The 18,545-nt window shown below is 53.7% G+C and overlaps 1 protein-coding gene across 1 annotated transcript; it reads right to left on the bottom strand.

Moving 5' to 3' along the window:
* Positions 1–12,713: 12,713 nt before the first annotated feature.
* Positions 12,714–15,361, bottom strand: FOXD2 (forkhead box D2). Its single transcript, XM_011367658.2, has one exon. The coding sequence runs from the start codon at positions 15,261–15,263 to the stop codon at positions 13,767–13,769; it is 1,497 nt and encodes a 498-aa protein (XP_011365960.1). The 5' UTR covers positions 15,264–15,361; the 3' UTR covers positions 12,714–13,766.
* Between the last annotated feature and the right edge of the window lie 3,184 nt (positions 15,362–18,545).

Genomic DNA, 18,545 nt, shown 5'->3' with positions numbered 1-18,545 from the left:
TCTGCTGAGTTAAGAAGAGCCAGTGGAAGATGCCAAGGGCTTAGAACTAGGGTCTACAACCCTCAAGGGATCAATGGATAGAATTTGTTGGGAGGGCACTCCATAAATTGAGGTGAGAATTTTTTCTTTACTTTTACAGACCTCGAAACCGAATTCAGCATTTTATTCAATTATTAATGGAGGCGAAAAAATAAAAAACAAAAAAAACTCCACAATATTATTCCCCTTACCTGTAATTTTGCCACCCATAGGAACCACAGGCATTTTTCTATATCATGTTAAGTTGTTACAGAACTACCCAAAGGTCATTTATGTTGAACTGTAGTTGTATTGTTAATCCTGTTGCTCTTTTGTATCTAATTTGTTATATTATTATATCAAAAATTTAGTCTATTGTTTTATCACACATTATCACATTACAAAAGCTTTAAGATAGTTTGATACTTAAAATTCAACCTAATTGGTTTCTTTTGGAGTCCTGTGAACCGGGTTTTATGCATTGAAAAATTTTTATTCTTAGGAGTCCATAGGTTTCACTAATCTGCCCAAAGGGATCCATAGGACAAAATACATAAGAACTCCTCCCCTAGAGAATGATGGAGCCCCTAGCTGGAAGGCCCTGAGTCTCTGCAGGACTATGTAAAACAAGGTGCCCCAACCCTACTACCACCACCTCTAAGCCAACATTGGGATTACGAGACGGATGAAAAATAATCTAAACTTGTTAAACTAGAGGAAGAATGCAGGGTAGACTTCTCAGCTAAAATTAACTTTGGACTCACTCAGAGCTCTCCTAAATGCCCTTGATCATAAAGGATGGGATGCCCTAGATTCCTGTACCCAAACTTCTACTGTCTAAATTCTCCCAAACCTTGAAGGCCCAGCTCAAATGCCACTTCCTCCAGGAAGTCTCCTGTGCCTACTCCCTCATCCCAGAACTTATTGCCCCTAACCTGAAGCACCAAGAGCTAGCAACATCAGAAAATGAGCTTCCCCAGGGATAGGAAATTAGATCAATTCCCGTCCTGCTTCTCACCCTACACCCCACCCCTACTGTGGGCCTAGTCCAGGAACGCCTAACCACAGTAGGGCCAGTAAAATTTTTGGTGCATGGGAGGCAGATGGGTGGTCAGGGAACTCTCTGTTCTTTCAGCTATGTGCCCCCCCCGCCGACACCCCAGAGTACACATGTTTAAGGAAAATATATGATGGGGGTGAGAGAAGACTAGTGCTTTCCTATATTGAGGACTCAATTTTCTTCTCTGAGATTATTTCTGCCCCAGCCTTGACTATATATTGTCCTCTAGGTCTCTGTAGTTTGGGTAACCAGGCAAGACTGGAAGTCATGAAAGAGTTAAAAACAAAATGAATTTTCTCCAACCCCAGTTGAAAGATATCTCCTGTGGCTCCCAGCTGAGTCAGCCTCTTTGTCCCACGCCCTTGAAAGCCACTCCCTCTGCCCAGCCCATCTTCTTCTTCCACCCTGCCCCACCCCCAACAAACACTTGGAGCCTCTGCCCTTGGGCAGGGAGCCCTCATCTTCTCTGTGCAGCTCTAGAAGTGCAGGCTTTCTCCCTAGACAGCTGGTGCACAGAGCGAAGTGGAGCTGTTGGGGAGGCAGCTCTCTGGCCCCCTCCTTCAGAGGGCCCTGCCAGACCACTCTCCTTTTGGAATGGAGATGAGAATGGAGATGAACTGAGCTTGAGTAAAGGCCCCATCTCTCCCTTCAGGTGTCTTGTTATACTGGGACTCAGGGTTCCCAGGCCCTGCCCAGAATATGCCTGTGCTCATTCTCTCTTCCCCACCATACCAGGCACCAGAGACCATTATTGCTTTATTAAGGGTCAAATTTCTGAACATTAATTCCTTGTCTTTGGGTAATGCAACACACTTTTGGAGCATTTCGAAATTGTGGTTGATTCTTTCACTCACATCCCAGACCTTGTGCCATGTGCTGGGGATGAAGTAATGCATTGGATTCAATTCCTGCCCTCAAGGAGCTCCCAGTCTGGTGATGGAGATAGAGTAGTAAGCAGAATTATATACCACAAAGTTCTTTAAAAGTGCCAGGGGTTGTAGGAGCCCAAAAGGCAGGATCTAAACCCAGGCTTGGGAGGAAGGGAACAGAGGGGAGAGAAGGCTTCCTGGAGGAGGTGACACCTGAGTTGGGAGTGAAACAGTAAGAAAGGGAGAGAAGGGATAATTAGATACATGAGCCATGGAATCATTGGCTTTTGGGCTCATCAAATGGTAGACTCAGACTCCTAGAATCATTCTTTCAATGAACAACTATTTACAGTGCCAGATGCCATGCTGGGTAAAGAGCTCTCAGAATTAAAAGAGTCTCATATCCCAAAGCCAGCCCTGCTTCCACACCTTGTTCTTGAGGGGCAGAGTGCTGCTTCCAACTCCAATGACCTTGGGAAAAGAAAGGGGGTCTGAAGATACTCTGGGTGTAAGAATGAAGGGTGAATCGTTCCTGGTGGTGTTCAAGGAACTCTCGGGACAGAAAGTGGCACAGATAGAGGACCCTGGCTCCCTGCGGCTATAGTGACTGGTAAGCCCAACAATAAAAGCTCTGTTGACCGAGGTCAGAGTCAGACAGGATAGAGTTTTGGGTGATGGCCACTCTTTTCAACAGGTTCCAGCCTACCAGAGTCAGGGAGTGATTTACCTCTTAATTACATCCTCCAGCTATTCTCTCTCAAAGCCCTAGCTATTCTCCCTTCAGAGCCCATATTAGTTTTAATTAGCGATGCACTTGTATGCTTCTTCCTCTCCTCCACTAGATTGTCACCATCCTGAAGCCAGGAACATCTGTTTTGTTCACCACCATCTCTTCAGAACAGGACAGAGACCAGGCCCAAAGTGGGTAATGAAGCACTTGTTGAAATGCATTGAGACTGGTGGGTGGATATGGAAGAGCATTCCATCAAATGAGGGGCAGCCTGGACCTGGTGATGAGCTCATGTCATTTTACAGAGAGCTATACTGGGCCCAAGAGAGGATGGAGTTGCCCAAGATAGAGGTGCCAATGTATAAGGAGGTGGGGTGGGGAGAAGCAAAGCCTGTTGCTGGGGTGAAAACAAAACACAAGAAGGCACTCATAGCCCTGGCCCCTGAGATGTCCCAGCCTCCACAAAATCAGTTCCCTTTAAGAATTCTCCCTCCCCACCCTCACCCACCTTCTAAACGTTGTAAACGCCTTGTCTCAGGGGCTGCAGGGCATGCCCAGGCTTCTCTTCAAACGAAGTCCCAGAACTGGCCTAAAGGGACAGTTGGGGGAGGGATGGAGCAGCCACCAGTATGGGGGTGGGGACCCAGCTTCGGTGCCGCAGCTAGGGGACCTACAACGAAGAATGGACAGCCTCAGCACCTAATCTGTGCAGGTAAGCCTTGATAGCGAGAGCACAGAGCCAACCTGGTTCCCATGCACATTCTCTTAGCGAGGATCTGCCCAGTCAGTTTAGGGGCACGCCTGTTAACACAGGGTCAGGCCCGCTCAGAGCAGAATCTCCGGGTTAGCGCAGAGTCACCCCTTTCAGCGCTAGGTCGCCCGCTTTGGAGTAAGAGCGTCCAAGGTTACAGAGCCGCTAAAGGAGGGTCAGACCCGGCGGGGCGGGGTCACCTTGGTCTGCGCCGGTAAGCTTCGGGTACTTCGGGGCCAGCGGCGCCCCCAGGTGGCTGGGCCCCGCCTGCGCTCTGGATCTGGATCCGGAGGGTTTTGGGAACCTAGCTCCTCTCACGCTCCTGCTGGAAGCCTCGTGGACTCAGGTCCCGGGCCTCGGCCTTCCAGAATTGCTTCTGCAATTCCTGTACGCACGTTTGGTGCTCTTTCTGTTCATAGAATGTAATTGGGTGCGGAGCGCATCTGAGAGCAATAATCCTTGATGCAGGCGGAGAGGAGACAAGTCACCGGGAAACCCCACCCCCAGCTCCGGGGAAAGCGACGACAGAGCCCAGCTCTCCCTCTCCAGCCCTCCGCATTTCTCTGGGCCCCTGTCTGTGGACACCCACTTGTCTCTGACAGCAGCAGTCTATGCCCCCACCCCCAGACTTTGGGTACTTTCTGATACAACCCCACAAAAATCTGAAGTTCTCTAGATTGTCTTCTTCTGGCGACACTGAAAGAGGAGGCAGAGTCACAGCTCTTTCCCAGTCCACTTGGGTGCTGTTCTCCCCACGTGACCATCACCTACACATGTTCCAGTTCGCGGGCTCCCATGAAGAGCCCTGTGTCTCTCACCTCTCCCTAAACACTCAAACACTCCCCAGGGCTTCCCAGAAGGGAGAGCAGGGTGAACAGAGACAAGCACAAAAGGTAACCAGGGTAGAAGCTCCCTTTCACATTTTGGGCCAGCTTTCTCCTCCATACCCCTCTACTCCAGCACCAGCCCAGAGACACAACGGGCAGTGTGAGAGCTAAGCAAGCTGCCAGTTGGCAACTCACCTTCATGCTCACCCACACTCCCCATCTTCCACAAAGATGACAGGTTCATACAGAATTGAGGGACCAAGGTGTCCACAGACATTTGGCCACCCCTTTATAACCCTACCACAGGAGGAGAAATCCCACAGTCTTGGGTGGAAGCCCCTTGGGTCCGGAAAAGAGGGAGCCAAGCCACCCCACTGCCCCTGTATGTAGTGGAAGCCCTGAGGCGACTACTTGTGCTGTGTCTCTGGAGTCCCAGCACAACCTGTGAGAGGCCACCACTGTCCTATGGTACACCCTCACTGCAGAGGGAGGTGAGGAAGGAATGAGAACTCTTCAGCAGATTAGAAGGAGGAGCTGGGAGAAGTCACTGACCCCCAGATCCTGAGTCCAGACTAACATAATCCGGCTCCATTTCTCACACAGAAAAACCGAGGCTCAGTGAGGGCAGGAAGTATTGGCCCAAAGTCACAGAAAGCCAGCAGCCTGGCTAGAATCAGGAATCCCCTCCCCCCTTCCCCTTCTCTGCGCCCAGTATTATATAATTTTTTTATTAGTTTCAGGTATACCGCACAATGATTAGACATTTATACAATTCACGAAGTGATTCCAGTATTAAGTAATTAATCATCTTCAAGGTAGGTGCTAAAATGAAGACCAGTAAGGAAGGGGAAAGAGGCATCAAAGCTCTGGTGCTTTCCAGGGGTAAGTATAATTCAGAATTCCTGCGTTGCCTGCGTGAATGCAACACACACACGCGCACGCGCACATACACACCACACACACACACACACACACACACACACACACACGCAGGCCTACTACACCCCCCACCTCCATCCCTCTAAACCCTGAAGCTTGGCCAGCACATCCGGACCCAGAAAGGAATGGCCCCAGCCAGGACAGCCTCAGGCCTAGATGGCCAGGATTTTCTTCATTTATTCTCCACTGTGTGAAAGTTCTAAAGTCAAATGGGGCACTGGGAAGCAAGACTTGGAGTAGCTAGATGAGTGAACTGGCTGACAGATTCACCAACAACACTTTTAGGAGGCAGGGAGGGGTGCTACTGCCTGGGACAACTGAAGAGAAAGGGGCGGTTTACTGGAAAACTCTGACCATTCCCCCCACCCCTCCTCAAAGCCAACCATCTGTGTGGCCTGGGGCTGGGGGAAGCACTCAGCTGCCTTCCCGAGCCCAGGACCCCAGAGTAAGGTAGAGCACAAGATGCTCTTGTTCACCCACACTCCTCTGAACTGCCACCAGCACCTTGTCCACCTAAGGGCAACCTATTTCATGCCCTGACTTATCCAGATAATTGTCTGCTCTTTCACACCTTGACCTTGACTTTCCTCCCATCCTGCCACTGGGAAAGAAGGAGGATTCAGAATTATCTTTAGCCCTGACAACACTTCAGATTTCTTAAAGTACAAGGAGAGATCCTGGGTTTTTATTTTCCTCAAAATATCTAGCCAAATGCTTTAATTATCAATGCTGGCACATAGAGCCTGCAGGCTTTAACTTTCCATCTGCATCCTGCCGAGCACCTTTGGACAAACTCCACCTTCACTTCTCCAGACCTGTTTCCCCGTAAATTCCATGTTAGCCTTGGAACGTTACAAGCTCTGGTGTTACAAATTGTACCTAGGCCCTCACTGCTGGACAATAGTTCACTGGGAATGGAAGGGAAGGCTCCAAAGTCCCCTAAGATCACTGATGAAGTCCCTATGCGCAGGCTGGAAGGAAAGAGGTTCACAGCACCTGGCAGGATTGCAGATCAGAGGCAAAATAATGGAGTTTCTTGGCCATCCATCCTGAACCCAAGACAGGCCAAAGGAGCTGGACGCCAGACAGCAGGAAAAGGAGAAAGCTGGAGCTATAGGAGGGAGTGGCCAAGTCACTGTGCCCCTCAGTACCTTAACTGGGTGCTCCGGGTTCTCAGCTTTGTCTGCACTGGGGAAAGAAGTAGGGAGAAGGTGGACAGGTCCCAGTTTTTGCTAGAAGAATAAGAGAAGAGGCTCAGAACTCTGGGCCTCCTCCCCGCCCCACCCCTGCAGACACCTATTCCTAACCCTTCTATCCCAGTCCTCCACACCTATAGCCCTCCAGCCTCTCCCCAGCCACCGAAAAAAAAGAGGACCACACTCTCAAACTCACACTGATAGTCACAAATATACATGTTAACACACACAGAGCCACCCACACACACTGACACATACTGGTCCCCTCTCACACACATATACAGTCACAGACCCCCAAATACCCAAAAAGTACATACACACTTGTGGACCATGATACCTGAAAACATGATCATAAAGTGGAAATCTACCATTCCTAACCCTGAAAACATCAAACATATTTTTTACCTCAAATATGGTGATAATCACTGTTTTGCCTTTCCTTTGGTTCTCAACTACCGGAGTTAGATTGCTTGTAATGAATGTAGGCAGATGTTCACTGCTAGTACCTCCAGTACAAGCCCAGCACAGAGAAATTGGTCAATAAATATTTGGGGAAAGAAAGAGCCAAAGAAGAAAGAGATCTCTAGGGCTGGAGGCAAATTAATTCGCCTGTGTTTGATTATTGCCAGGTAACTCCTCAGGCAGGAAAACTCTTCTTAGACACAGACTGAGCCTTGACGCTGGCCTCACACTCTTCAGATGGTCATTAGAGGGACTGAGGTACCAAAATGCGAGGTGCAGATCAGAGGCCAAAGTTGCTGCCCGGTGTGCATCAAAACCTGGAAGCGGCCACCCAGTTCATCTGCCCACAGCATGGTATGTCGAAGACCCATGGGTTTGCAAAAGGGCGCTAGGAATGGTCCTCCGTACTACAGCCTGCCTGGGCCTCCACTAAGCATGGCTGGCTGCAGCGGCCAGGTCGTTGGGAGCTGGGCACAAAGCCGGCCCACCAGCGCCTCCAGCCCGGGGATCCAGCTCCTTGTACAGAGAGTCCAGGTTCTTGGATACACTTCCTGACTCCGCAGCCGACCCTCTGTATGATCTGGGCCTGGTTCCTTCCGCTCCAAAGAAGAGAGTGGAGCCGTATGGTCTTCCAGCGCCACTGGGCTGCTGCCATTTGAGTCCGCAGTGATAACTTCACCAGCTGCCTTCTTTGACTGGGTTGACTTAGGGCATGCGAGAATTAGCTCAAAAAGACTGGGACGTTTGCACGGAACTCGCCATTGAGACGGGAACTCTCAGGGCCCACCCAGGAGAAGAGGCGGCCCCGGGGGAAAGTGCAGACCGGGCGGGCGGGCGCGGAGTGGGGGGGTGGGGAGCGTCAACCCACACCCGCCTGCACTCGGCACATCTGCATTTGAATGGATGGGTATCTAAGCAAGGAGTCCTAATGGCACCGACACCTGCTGGGGAAGAGGGGCGCAAAACGAGGCCCCTCCGTAAGCGGCCGCGAATTAACTTCGACAATAAGCCTCACTCCTGTACCCTCAGCGCCTCTCAACCCCACCCCGCCACACAAACAGTTTGGCAGTGTCTACACAGATCATTTGAAATACACTTTTCAGTGCCGCGGTGATCTTTAGGGATCAGAGATGAATTTAAATGTTTTGTCAATGCCTCCTCCCAATAATTCATTTTCAGTCCTAAGATCCGTGCAACCGCAATTCCAAAGATACTTCTAACTGCGTAGACAGAAATGCCCTCGGAGGTGAGACCAGCCTGAGGCGATTTTCCAGCATCGGGGAAACGAGCAGAGAGCACCAAGTCCCTGGCTCCCTGCGGCAAAACGCGCGGGACCCCGGTAGCGGCAGCTTTGCTCATCTTCCTTGTCACCCGCGCGTGCCAGGTCTGATGCGCACCCCTCCAGGCCGCGCAAGTCCAGTTGGCTGGACGGGAGAGGGGGAGGCACGGGACAGGTGAAGACCAGGACCCTGTCGACCCCCTGTAGGAGGACGAAATTGCAGCGAGGAGGCTGGCAAGGGCGGGAGGAGATTACCCAGCGCAGACCCCTGCCGCACGGAGACAAGCAACGGTGCGTACAGCGAGAGACTTCCGCTTGGAGTCCGCGTGGAGCGAAAAGAGAGCGCTCCGCAGAGACCCAGGACTCAGAGTTGGGAGTGGAGCGAGGGTCGGAAAACAACCCCGACAGTGTCAGCGCCCAGTCCAGCCTGGGGGCACAGGTACCAGAGACGACTGCCTTCCTTCCTCAGCAGCCCGAAGCTTCGGGGACTCCGAAGCGGCCGCAAGCCTCCCTCCTCACGGCTTGCTGGGCTACGAAAGGAGGCGTTGCCCGCTCCGCCCCGCGCGGCGCCGCGCCCACTAGCTGGCGGAAATATTCGTTCCCAAAACCAGAGCTGGGAACCTCTGTCCTTCTTACAGCTTTCTGTTAGGACGTGTCTGTGCCAACCTTAAAGAACAATAATTCCGCTCATAAACTCCAATTAACATTTGTTTTGCTCTCAAATACCCTGATAGATGAAAAGCTTCAGAGGTCGAATTATCCTGTACGACCTCTGCCACCTTTAGTTCTCTTTCACTATTTCTCCAGAAATCTCAGAGAGCCAGCACCATGGACAAATGTGAGCTGGGTCTCATCATCCTGGACGGTCCTGGACACATCTCCAGGTCCCAGCCTAGACAACCTATTGGACCATGTATCCGAATAATTTAGGCGCAAACCTAAACTCTCCTCGCTTCTCTTTGGCTGGATGCGCGGGGTTTGAATTATACTCTGAATCTGGCCCGTAAAGACCCTATGAGAGCAGCCTCCTCCCACCGCCCCCTAAACTCGAAATCCTACGAGGCACGCTCCACACTCAAAATCTCTATTCCCTTTCTCCTGCACGGTCCCTCGTTTAAACAACGTCGGCGCCTTTATTCGCCTGACCCAATGCGGAGGAAAACCGGCCCGATCGGTCATTGTCTGGTCCGCGACCGCCCCCACCCCCGCCGCAATCAGTGTCACAAAACGGCCCTTTCAACAGATTCCAAACCCTCTTCACCCGGGCTCACCGAGCCTTCAACTTCATTAAGTGCGCGCTGTGGCGGCGCTGGAGGAGGCGAAGTTTAAATAAACCCGAGCGGAGAAGGAGGAGGGGTGAGCCTGGGGACGGTTGCTAGTTGAAGGGGAGAGAGTGAAGTGTTTTTGAAAAGGGGAAAAAAGTCATCAGGGGAAAAGCGCTTTGTAACCACGAAGACGCGCCTGCTGTGGCGAGAACAAATTGGATATGGAGGGGAAGTGTCCGCCCCCACCTCAACTCCCGCTCCTGGGTGGTCCGGGGTGCCCCAGGAGAAAGAAGGATGGGGAGGAATCAGCGGTGAAAAGAATTAACCACTTTAATTGGCCTGCAAGAGAGAAGTGGGAAGACGTTCACCATGTGCCTCGATCACCCAAACCAAATACTCTTCAATAAAATAATATAAAATAACTGCCCTTCGCCGTGGCAGAAAGAATGTCAAAGTTTGAGAATCGAGGCTGTTCTCAGCCACAGAAAATAAATCTGCAAGATGGGAGAAATTCTGTCCGGAAAGACCCCATCCCCCTCCTTGTGGCCTCGGGCCTCCAGGCACCGGATGAAAAGGAATGAAATTGAACGAAATTGAACGAAATGAAGTGAAATTGACCAGTGAAATTCGCCAATTTTCTTCCCCTTTAAACTGCCCGCTCTCGGCAGCACTCTCTGAACCCCAATCCGATTTCTTAGCAATTTTTTTCTCACCTCGAGAGATAAAGGTGTGCCCTGGATATTTTCTTATTATTGTCACCGATTGTTGGGGCCCACCGGGGCAGAGCTCAGCTATCTCTACCCAGACAGCAAGGGAACCCACAGCAGAAGCTGGAGCTGGGATGGCCTGTTTCTCCTCCCTGGAGGCTGGCCTTCTAAGTCAGCAGCCTTACACTGAACACCCACCCCTGTGCATCCGCAGGGTGGGAAGGAGCCATTTATAGAGCCTCTCTGGTCTGGGGAAGAACTCTACCAGACAAATCTGCAATTTCCTCATCCTTCTCCTTGCAGCCTCCCTACAGTCTAGGTCCCAGGTGGGCTTTTGCCAGCTCCTAATTAACAAGTTTCTGGCCCACACAACCTAAAGGAGTCCCAAATTCCAAACACCCTTCTTCTCTCTACCTTCAGCAATTCTTTTTGATATTTTCCAAAGCCAATTGGGCATCAGTGGCTTCTTTCTGGCCCCCAGCTCTCACCCATAATTATATCTGGCCCATATCTGGCCTTCTTGACCCCCCGGGGAAACTCGGGTCTGAGTTATGGGTCTGGGGTCCCAAGCTCCCTAGAAACTCCTGAAAGGGTGCATCTCACTCTTCCCCAATTCTTTTATTTCTGCATTTTTCTGATACTCTCTGACACACACATAAACACAAAGCAATACTCAGATAAATTCACACACACACACACACACACACACACACATGTTCATTAAGTCACATTGAGGAATCTAGATCTGCTGCTTCTCCTGGAAGGTAGTAGTTGTGGGAGTATCTCATCTATCTATCCACCATCAGATATGAATTCTGGCTGACTAAATTTTCTCTCTTCTAGAGAGAAAAAACCAATTGACAAAACTTTTACTTGAAGCTCCAACCTAATATCTGGGAGTGGCATATTCATGGTAAGTGAGATCACGTAAGCCACAAAGTGTTTTACTGAGGGCAAATACACACAGTCATGTTCAACCTTCCTCAAGTGAAAAGAAATAAAATCAAACCCAGCAACGTAAGTCAACTAAGCAGCCAGCTAGAGACCACGATCCCAGTATCAACAGATACTCCCTCTTTTTACCATGGAATCTAACCTTACTTCTCTTGGGCTATTTGATAAAATCGTGGGGAGGTAGCCAACTGAATTCAATCTCCCTCCACTCTGCAGTCTTTCAACAAGATGGAAGAGAGGGCACGTCACCTCTGACTAAGGGGCTGCATTTACCATATGCACCCTAAACCTCGTCTGAGGAATCCCAACCACTCTTCCCCAGCCCTGGTGCATCCTTCCTACCCTGATCCTGACCCTCTTCCTGCAGGGCACTCTGTCCTCGTCTTCCTTTCCCCCTACTGTTGCTAATGCCTGGTAATCTGGTTAAAGAGACCTGTATGGCTTCTCCCTACCTGCCCCTCTCAAGTTCTCTACATCTGTCTTCTTCCTTCTGTCACTTGTCTCCCAACTCTCACCCTCTGCATGTGTCTATATTCTGTAAAAGCTGAACTGCCTCTTATGTACCTCCATATTTTTCCTCCCCATAACCTCAGTTGAATGCACAGAGAAAAGAGCTATAAAATAACCATCTTTGTTTCATCCAAAGCATCACCTCTCACCCAACATGCTTGCCAGTCTGGCCACTGGGAGTCCCAGACACAGGCATCAAGCTGGGAGGGTCAAAGAGCTTATGGAAGACTCTAGCCAGCCCCAGTGGCTTTGCACTCGGGCAATAAGTTCTATTTATGAGCCTGGACGTTTATCCTAAGTTCATGGCTATGAGAGGAGGTTTACCCTAACGGAGTAGGTCTGCACTGACTCTCTCCTTTAGCACACAGTGAACCTCTAATCTCCTTAGACTGGAAAAGAGAGGGGTTTCACAGTTCCCAATTCAAGTCTTTCACCCAACTGTTCCATAGAGGGTAGGGAAGGGGGTATCAAAGAAGGCCCCACAGTGGCCAAAGGGAAACATTTCTCTTAGGGACATAAAAAGAGACAGTGACAGAGAATCACAGAGACACACATTCACAAATACACATAGAAATAAAAACACAGATATCCTGAAACACAAGTCACCCCCCACAACGAAAGACAATAAGGCACAGATATGTGATGACCCAAACGAATACAAACCCGAATCACAAGCTCCATAAAAGCCTCCGCACACAGCAGCACACAGAGGGCACATAAAAAATGCAGCAAGAAAAACAGGCATTTGAATTGTACTTAATGCGTGTAGTATCCATATGCACTGGGCACCCAAATCTGCCGAGGCCACTCTAAAGTCTAAACTCAAAAATAAAAAGACTCCCCAGGTGCATTTGAAACAAAACCTCTCTGCGGAATCCCAGGCAGAAACCTTCCTGGACCAGAGCGAAAATGAAAGTGCTGAAGGGGTCACAGGCTTCCCAGAGTCCTGGCCCATTAACAGTGAAGGCCCATTAACACAAGGCCATAGTATGCCCTGTACCTGATGATAAGTCCAAGCCCTCCTCTGCCCGCCTGGGGCTGGCCAGGGCTTTACCTTGGTCCACCTCTGCCTGGAAGCTGGGGGTCTTCTGGGAGAGCCCAGACTGGGAAAAAGGGGAGTGCAGGCAAGCAGACTGAGCTGGTAACTGCTGGAGTTCACATACATTTATTCAATTGACACCAATGGGAAGTTGGGGGAGACAGATTTTTCTTTTCTTCCACACAAACCATCAGACGATTTGAGTCTCCCCGCAGTGGAGAAGTCTAAATCGATGCTCACCCAGTGGACGGAGAATGCAGATAGCAGCCCGCTGTACAGATATTTACACATAATTACAGGACCCCCTGCCACAGGATGCGCCCTCGCCCACCCCACCCCCACCTCTCCAGTCCCTGACCCAGACCCTCCTCTCCCACCCCAACCTCATTGCCTTTAGCCACAATAAATATCCCAGGGCCTGAGACAGAGCAGAATGCTGAGAGGGCTGCTGGCCCTGGTTGGCTGGACCCAGCCGGCCACGGGAAAGGGGGAAAGTTCCTTCAAAAGCACCCCAACACGAAAGAGGAAGGATGTTCCCCAGTGGAGTGGGATCCAGGGTTTCCACGGGAATTGTGGAGACTCCTCGCTTCACATCTCCGTTCAGCTTGCCTGTGCAGACAGAGCTTTAGGTTTCAGAGATAACGAACTTCCTTGGAGAACAGCAAGAGTAAAAAAAGTTGAATTTTCCTTTAAGCACGAAGCGGATAATAGGTGTCTTTAAATTATAATATTGGACAAACAGGGCCTCAAAGTAGGGGAAGGAGTGAGGGAGAGGCAGAGAGGAAGACCTCTTTGCGCAGATGGTGTTTCTGGCGGGATCCGCAGGGCCCGGGCGGGCATCTCTCCGGGAACGCATTCTTCCGGGGCTGTCAGAGGCGCAGAGGCTGGGAAAAAGCGAAGACTCCCCCCTCCCCTTTTACAGCTCAAAACGGAATGGGATCCTGGCTTGCGACCTCGTCGCGTAGACCCGAACCTCTCCCTGAGCGATGAAGCCCGCTTCGTCCCAACTATCAGATTCTGAGCGTGGAGCCTTAAGTGCCAAGTCACGCGCGCCGGCCCAAGGTCTTCATAAATAGACTCCCTGAGTTCTGCTGGGACGGCAAGAGTTCCCGGGAGAGGCTGAGGAGTGCGGGCCTAAGTGGCCCTGAGCACGACGGGGTTCAGAAGTGGCAGCCACTGAGACCGGCGACTTTGCTGGCAAACGGGGAGCCTGAGGACAGGAGCGCGTCCCCGGGGTGCGAGAGGCGGATGTGGCCGGCCACTGGAGCCAGGGCCGGGGCAGTCAGCATGGCCAAGACCTGGGCTTGACCCCCAGGGCCCACCGCCGCCGCGAACGGCGATCCTGGCGAGCCCTCGCCTCCGCCCGGGGGTGCTGCCCCGCCGCCACCGTGGCCCATGATGTGGTCTATAGAGAAGGAAGGCCTCTGCCCGGCCCCAGCGCCCCCGCCGCCCGCACCACCACCCGCGTCCGTCTTGAGGCCCTGGCGCAGGAGTGCGGTGGACAGACCAGCCGCGGTGCCGGCTGCGGGAGGGCTCAGTGACGCGGGATAGAAGGCTTTGGCGCAGCCCAACTCCGCGCCCAGGAAGGAGGGCAGGCCTGCGGGCCCCGGGCCTGGGCCCGACCCTGTGCCCGGGGCAGGCGCAGGGGCCGGAGCCGAGGCTGCGCCCGCGAACACCGAGGCCGTCGGAGGTCCGGGTGGAGGCGCAGCGGCACGGCCTGGGGGGACCGACAGCTGGCAAGGCGCAGCGGCGGCTGCGGCAGCGAAAGCGAAGGCGTGCGGGTGTGGATGCGGATGCGGGGTCGGGCCCGGCGGGGGGGCGCCGTAGGCCGGGAGCGCCAACCCGTAGCCATAGCCGTAGGCGCCGTAAGCGGCGAAGCCCGGCAGGAAGGCGCCGGGGTCCCCTGCCGCCGCAGCTCCGCCACGCAACAGCAGCTCCGGATGAGGGTGCGTGTGTGGATGCGGTGGCGGTAGCGGCTGCCGCTTGAAGCGCTTGCGGCGCCGCAGGAAGCTGCCGTTGTCGAACATGTCGGCCGACTCCGGGTCCAGCGTCCAGTAGTTGCCCTTGCCCGGGTTGCCCGGCTCGCGGGGGATCTTGACGAAGCAGTCGTTGAGCGAGAGGTTGTGGCGGATGCTGTTCTGCCAGGCGGGGAACTTCTCCCGGTAGTAGGGGAAGCGGCCGCTGATGAACTCGCAGATCTCGCTCAGCGTCAGCCGCTTCTTGGGGCTCTGCAGGATGGCCATGGTGATGAGCGCGATGTACGAGTAGGGCGGCTTCACCAGCGGGCTCCGCGTCGCCGCGCTCCCCGACGGCGGTCCCGGCCCGGGCCCAGCCGAGCCCCGGGCCGCCGCCGCGCCTGGCCCAGGGCTTCCCGCTGTGGCCGCCGCCCCCCGGGGCGCTAGAGCGCGGGGTTCGCCGTCCGAGCAGCCGCCGGACTCCTCATCTTCAGCTGCGTCCGCCTCGGCTTCCTCCGAGGGAGGCTCGGGGCCGTGCGGGAGCACGTCCCGGGGGGCGCGGGGCCCGGAGCGGACAGGGAGCTCCCCCCCACCGCTGCCGCCGCCTCCGCCCACCACGTCTATGTCTGCTTCGGCCTCGGACAGCGCGGCCGGGGAGCTCTCGGAGGACATGATCTCGCAGCAGCAGCTGCCCAGGGTCATGGTGCCGCCGCCGCCACCGCCGTTCTCCGGCTCCGCTCCGGCCGCGGTTCGGGATCCGCCGCGCTGCCTCTAGGGCGAGTGTGTTTTGCGCGCGGGCGGGGAGGGGGCGGGGGACTGAGGCAGGCAGGGAGGGGTGTCCCCCAGCGCCGCAGCGCCCCCTCGTGGCCCACCTCGGCCGCTCGCACCTCTCTGCGAGCACCGGACTCGCAGCTCTCTCCGCTGCCCCGGGAGCCCGAGCTCGGGCCTGCACCCGGGGCGCGGGAGGAAGGAGCTGAGGCCTTCCCTCACCCTGACCGTTCTCGGCCCCCAGTCCTTCCCGGGGTGGGGGGTCGGGGAATTCGTCCCTCCCACCTAGCGGCTGCCTAAGGCGGAAGAGCGTGAGCCCGGGGCGGAGCTCCCTGGACCGGGTGGGGCGGGGCGGGAGGGGGCGGGCGGAGTGCCTCCGCGGAGGGGCCCGGCGGGAACGAACAGATGCCGCGGCGGGAGCTAGGCTTGGGTGGCCCGAGGCGGGTCCTCCTCTTCCCCGCAGATCCTGCAAACCCTCCATTCCTTGGAGTCTCTGCCTTCGGTGCGCTCGGCCCCTGGATGTTAAGGTTCACGCGGGCGCCAGTCAGGAGAAGTAGCGACAGTCCCCACCCATCATCTTTCCCCAAGGCAGCGCCCGGACCAACGCCGCGGGAGCCAGGCCTGCTGGAGCCCGAGCGGCTTCCGGCCCAAGGAGAGACGCACTTGAGTGATCGCAAGGAGCAAACTTGGCGCTCTCCTCGGGCCTCGGAGAGGTGAGAGATTTCGACTGCTCCCCTCTCCCTCAAAGGCGGGAACCCCGCCACCCCTTGCCGCGCGGTTGGACTCTGGACGCGGGAGTGTGCGCGGGGAGAGCGGGGGAGTGCGCCGCCTGCCCATCGCTCCCTCCCCGAAACTTCTGTGCGGCGCCCGCATTCCGGGAGCGCTGACCGGGCGGTCGCTCAGAGTTTGCCTGCACTCCGACTTTTTTCTGTCTCGGTATCCATTTGTCTCAGTCTCTGTGACTCTGTGTCTTTCTCGCTTTCGGTGAATCTTTGTCTCCGTTTCCTGTGGAAACCCCTCATTTGCCTAGATGTCTCTTCGTGGGTCTGGGAATCCCTCCCTCAGTTTTCCCCTCTCCCCCACTCCTAGTCTCACTGAAGGGCTGTCCCCCAACTTTCTAGCTGGACTTGTAGACTCTACTGACAGGCAGCAGGACCTCCTTCTTAGAACCCTGACCGCAGCCCCGAGCCAGTTTTGCCTTCCTCTCTCAGAATCCTGTGCACCCAAGGTTGGTCCTGTGTCCTTTTTCTCGTCGGCTCGGTTTCTTATCATCCCGTTAGGCCTCTTTTTCCCCTGGCCTCCCTTCAGGAACCCAGCAACGAGTAGCACTAGCTCAAATTGAGCCTATCTCAACCTCTGGGAGGTGAAAGGGGAGATGGGCACTGGTCGTGGGCAAGAGCTGAGCGGGTAGACCGGCTGCTGCCCCGACAGCGCCGCGCAGTGGTCAAAGCTCGGGCATGCGAGGCCTGAGCCATAGCTGCGCTCCACAGTCACAAGGCTGTATGACAGCAGGTTACTTCACCTTCCCAGCCTCAGTTTCCTGCTCTGCATAGTAGTTAAGAGCAGAGACCCTGGAGTCAGGCTGCTAGAGTCCCAATCCTGGTTTCACTATTTACCAGCTCTGTCACCTTGGATAAATTTCTTAATTCTTTGTGTCTCTGTTTCTTCCTCTGTAAAAATGAGGTTAAAAACGCCTCCATCGTGACTAATATGCAGAAGTAACCAAATTACTCTGGGCTACTTTTGAAAAGAGTATTGCAAGACTTTGCAGAGAGAAAGGGTTTGGGTGTGGTGTAGTCTCCCACCTGATCTGAAGCCCTGGTCCAGCCATCTCCAGTCACTATACTGAATTAGATCCCCTGTAAATAAGTGCACTGGGAACAGAGCGGGAGGGAATTTGCAGCCCCTTGATGATAGGCTGTATCATCAGGGTCTATGTGAGGGTGGATGAATTCTCCCTTTCACCTAACAGCAGCCTCTAACCTATGGAATAATCTACTGTAAATCTAACTCTCCCATTCCATAGGTAGGATAACAGAGGCCCAGAGACGGGAAGGGCTCCCCTAGGCTTCTCCAAGACAGAGCAGGGCCTGGTGCAACCCAGTCAAGGAATCCTCTGATAGAGTTCTTCATCCTCCTGTGCCAAAGGAGGGTGGAAGGCAGGTCTGGCTGTTTGTCTCCTGTGAGAGCAAGTCCTCTGCTCCCCCCGCCCATACACACACCTCAAACCAAGGAGATCCACTTAGTGTGCTGAGCCTGCATAAATACTGTCCTTGGGAAAAAGAGAAGAGGTCCAGTCCTCAAGCCATGGACAGGAAATTAGGCAAGGACTAGTGACCCTGGAATCGGAATCGCCTAAGTAATAGGGCTCTCCAGAAAAAAAAAAAAAAGGCTTTGGGGAGAAGTTTCCTCTATGAGTCCAGATAAACTCACATACATAGGATTGCTAGATTTAGCAGATTAATTTTATGTGGCAACCCTACACATAGTTTTTATTACATGGAGGAGCGCTCCCTCACTTCACAGACACTCAACACTGTTTACCACACATCAACACCAAATGAGTTCAGTTCTGCTAGTGTCTAGGTCAATGGAGAGAAAAACAAGAGTGGCACCATTCTACTCCATCTCACCTTCTAAATGTCTTCATTTCCAAAATGGCAACTGTGAATAAGTTGTTTTCTTTCTTGCCAAAGCTCTCCTGGCTCCCCAGACTCTAGGCCCCCTGCCCTGCTTCAGGGTAAGACTAGTTGAGGCATCTGCTGCCTGGATATCCTGGTTCTAACGCTCCGGGGAGGGCTCTACAGAGCAGCTGCTGCCACCAGCCCCTCCCTCTGCCTGGCCCTGCTCTGCAGGAGCTGCTGCTGAGACCCTGTTTCCCCTTGGGGAAAGGGGATGCAGGTTCCCACAGCCCCTGTTCGGCAAGGTGGGAATGTGCATGATCCCAAGGAATCATCCAACCCCTTCACACACACACACACACACACACACACACACACACACACACACACACACGCACACTTTTACAGGAATAGAAACCATGGCTCAGGAGATCATGTGACTTGCCAGGCTTTTGAAGGGCTCAGAGTTGGGCTAGACCCGGGTGTGTGGACTCCCGGCCCAGACCTGGTCTGTTTATCCAAATGACTGATTAGCCCCTTGCTGAGTTCCACTCTTGCCTGAGGAGAGGTGTTTCTGGGAGCCTCTTACACCTCC

This window comes from Pteropus vampyrus, unplaced genomic scaffold (genome assembly GCF_000151845.1).
Source record: "Pteropus vampyrus isolate Shadow unplaced genomic scaffold, Pvam_2.0 Scaffold135, whole genome shotgun sequence".
Taxonomy (NCBI): domain Eukaryota; kingdom Metazoa; phylum Chordata; class Mammalia; order Chiroptera; family Pteropodidae; genus Pteropus; species Pteropus vampyrus.
Note: the sequence above shows the minus strand (reverse complement) of the source record. Positions and strands in the feature narration are given on the sequence as shown.

Excerpts from the sequence above, each read along its gene's own strand:
- FOXD2 (XM_011367658.2), bottom strand. The coding sequence starts at position 15,263 with ATGACCCTGGGCAGCTGCTGCTGCGAGATCATGTCCTCCGAGAGCTCC.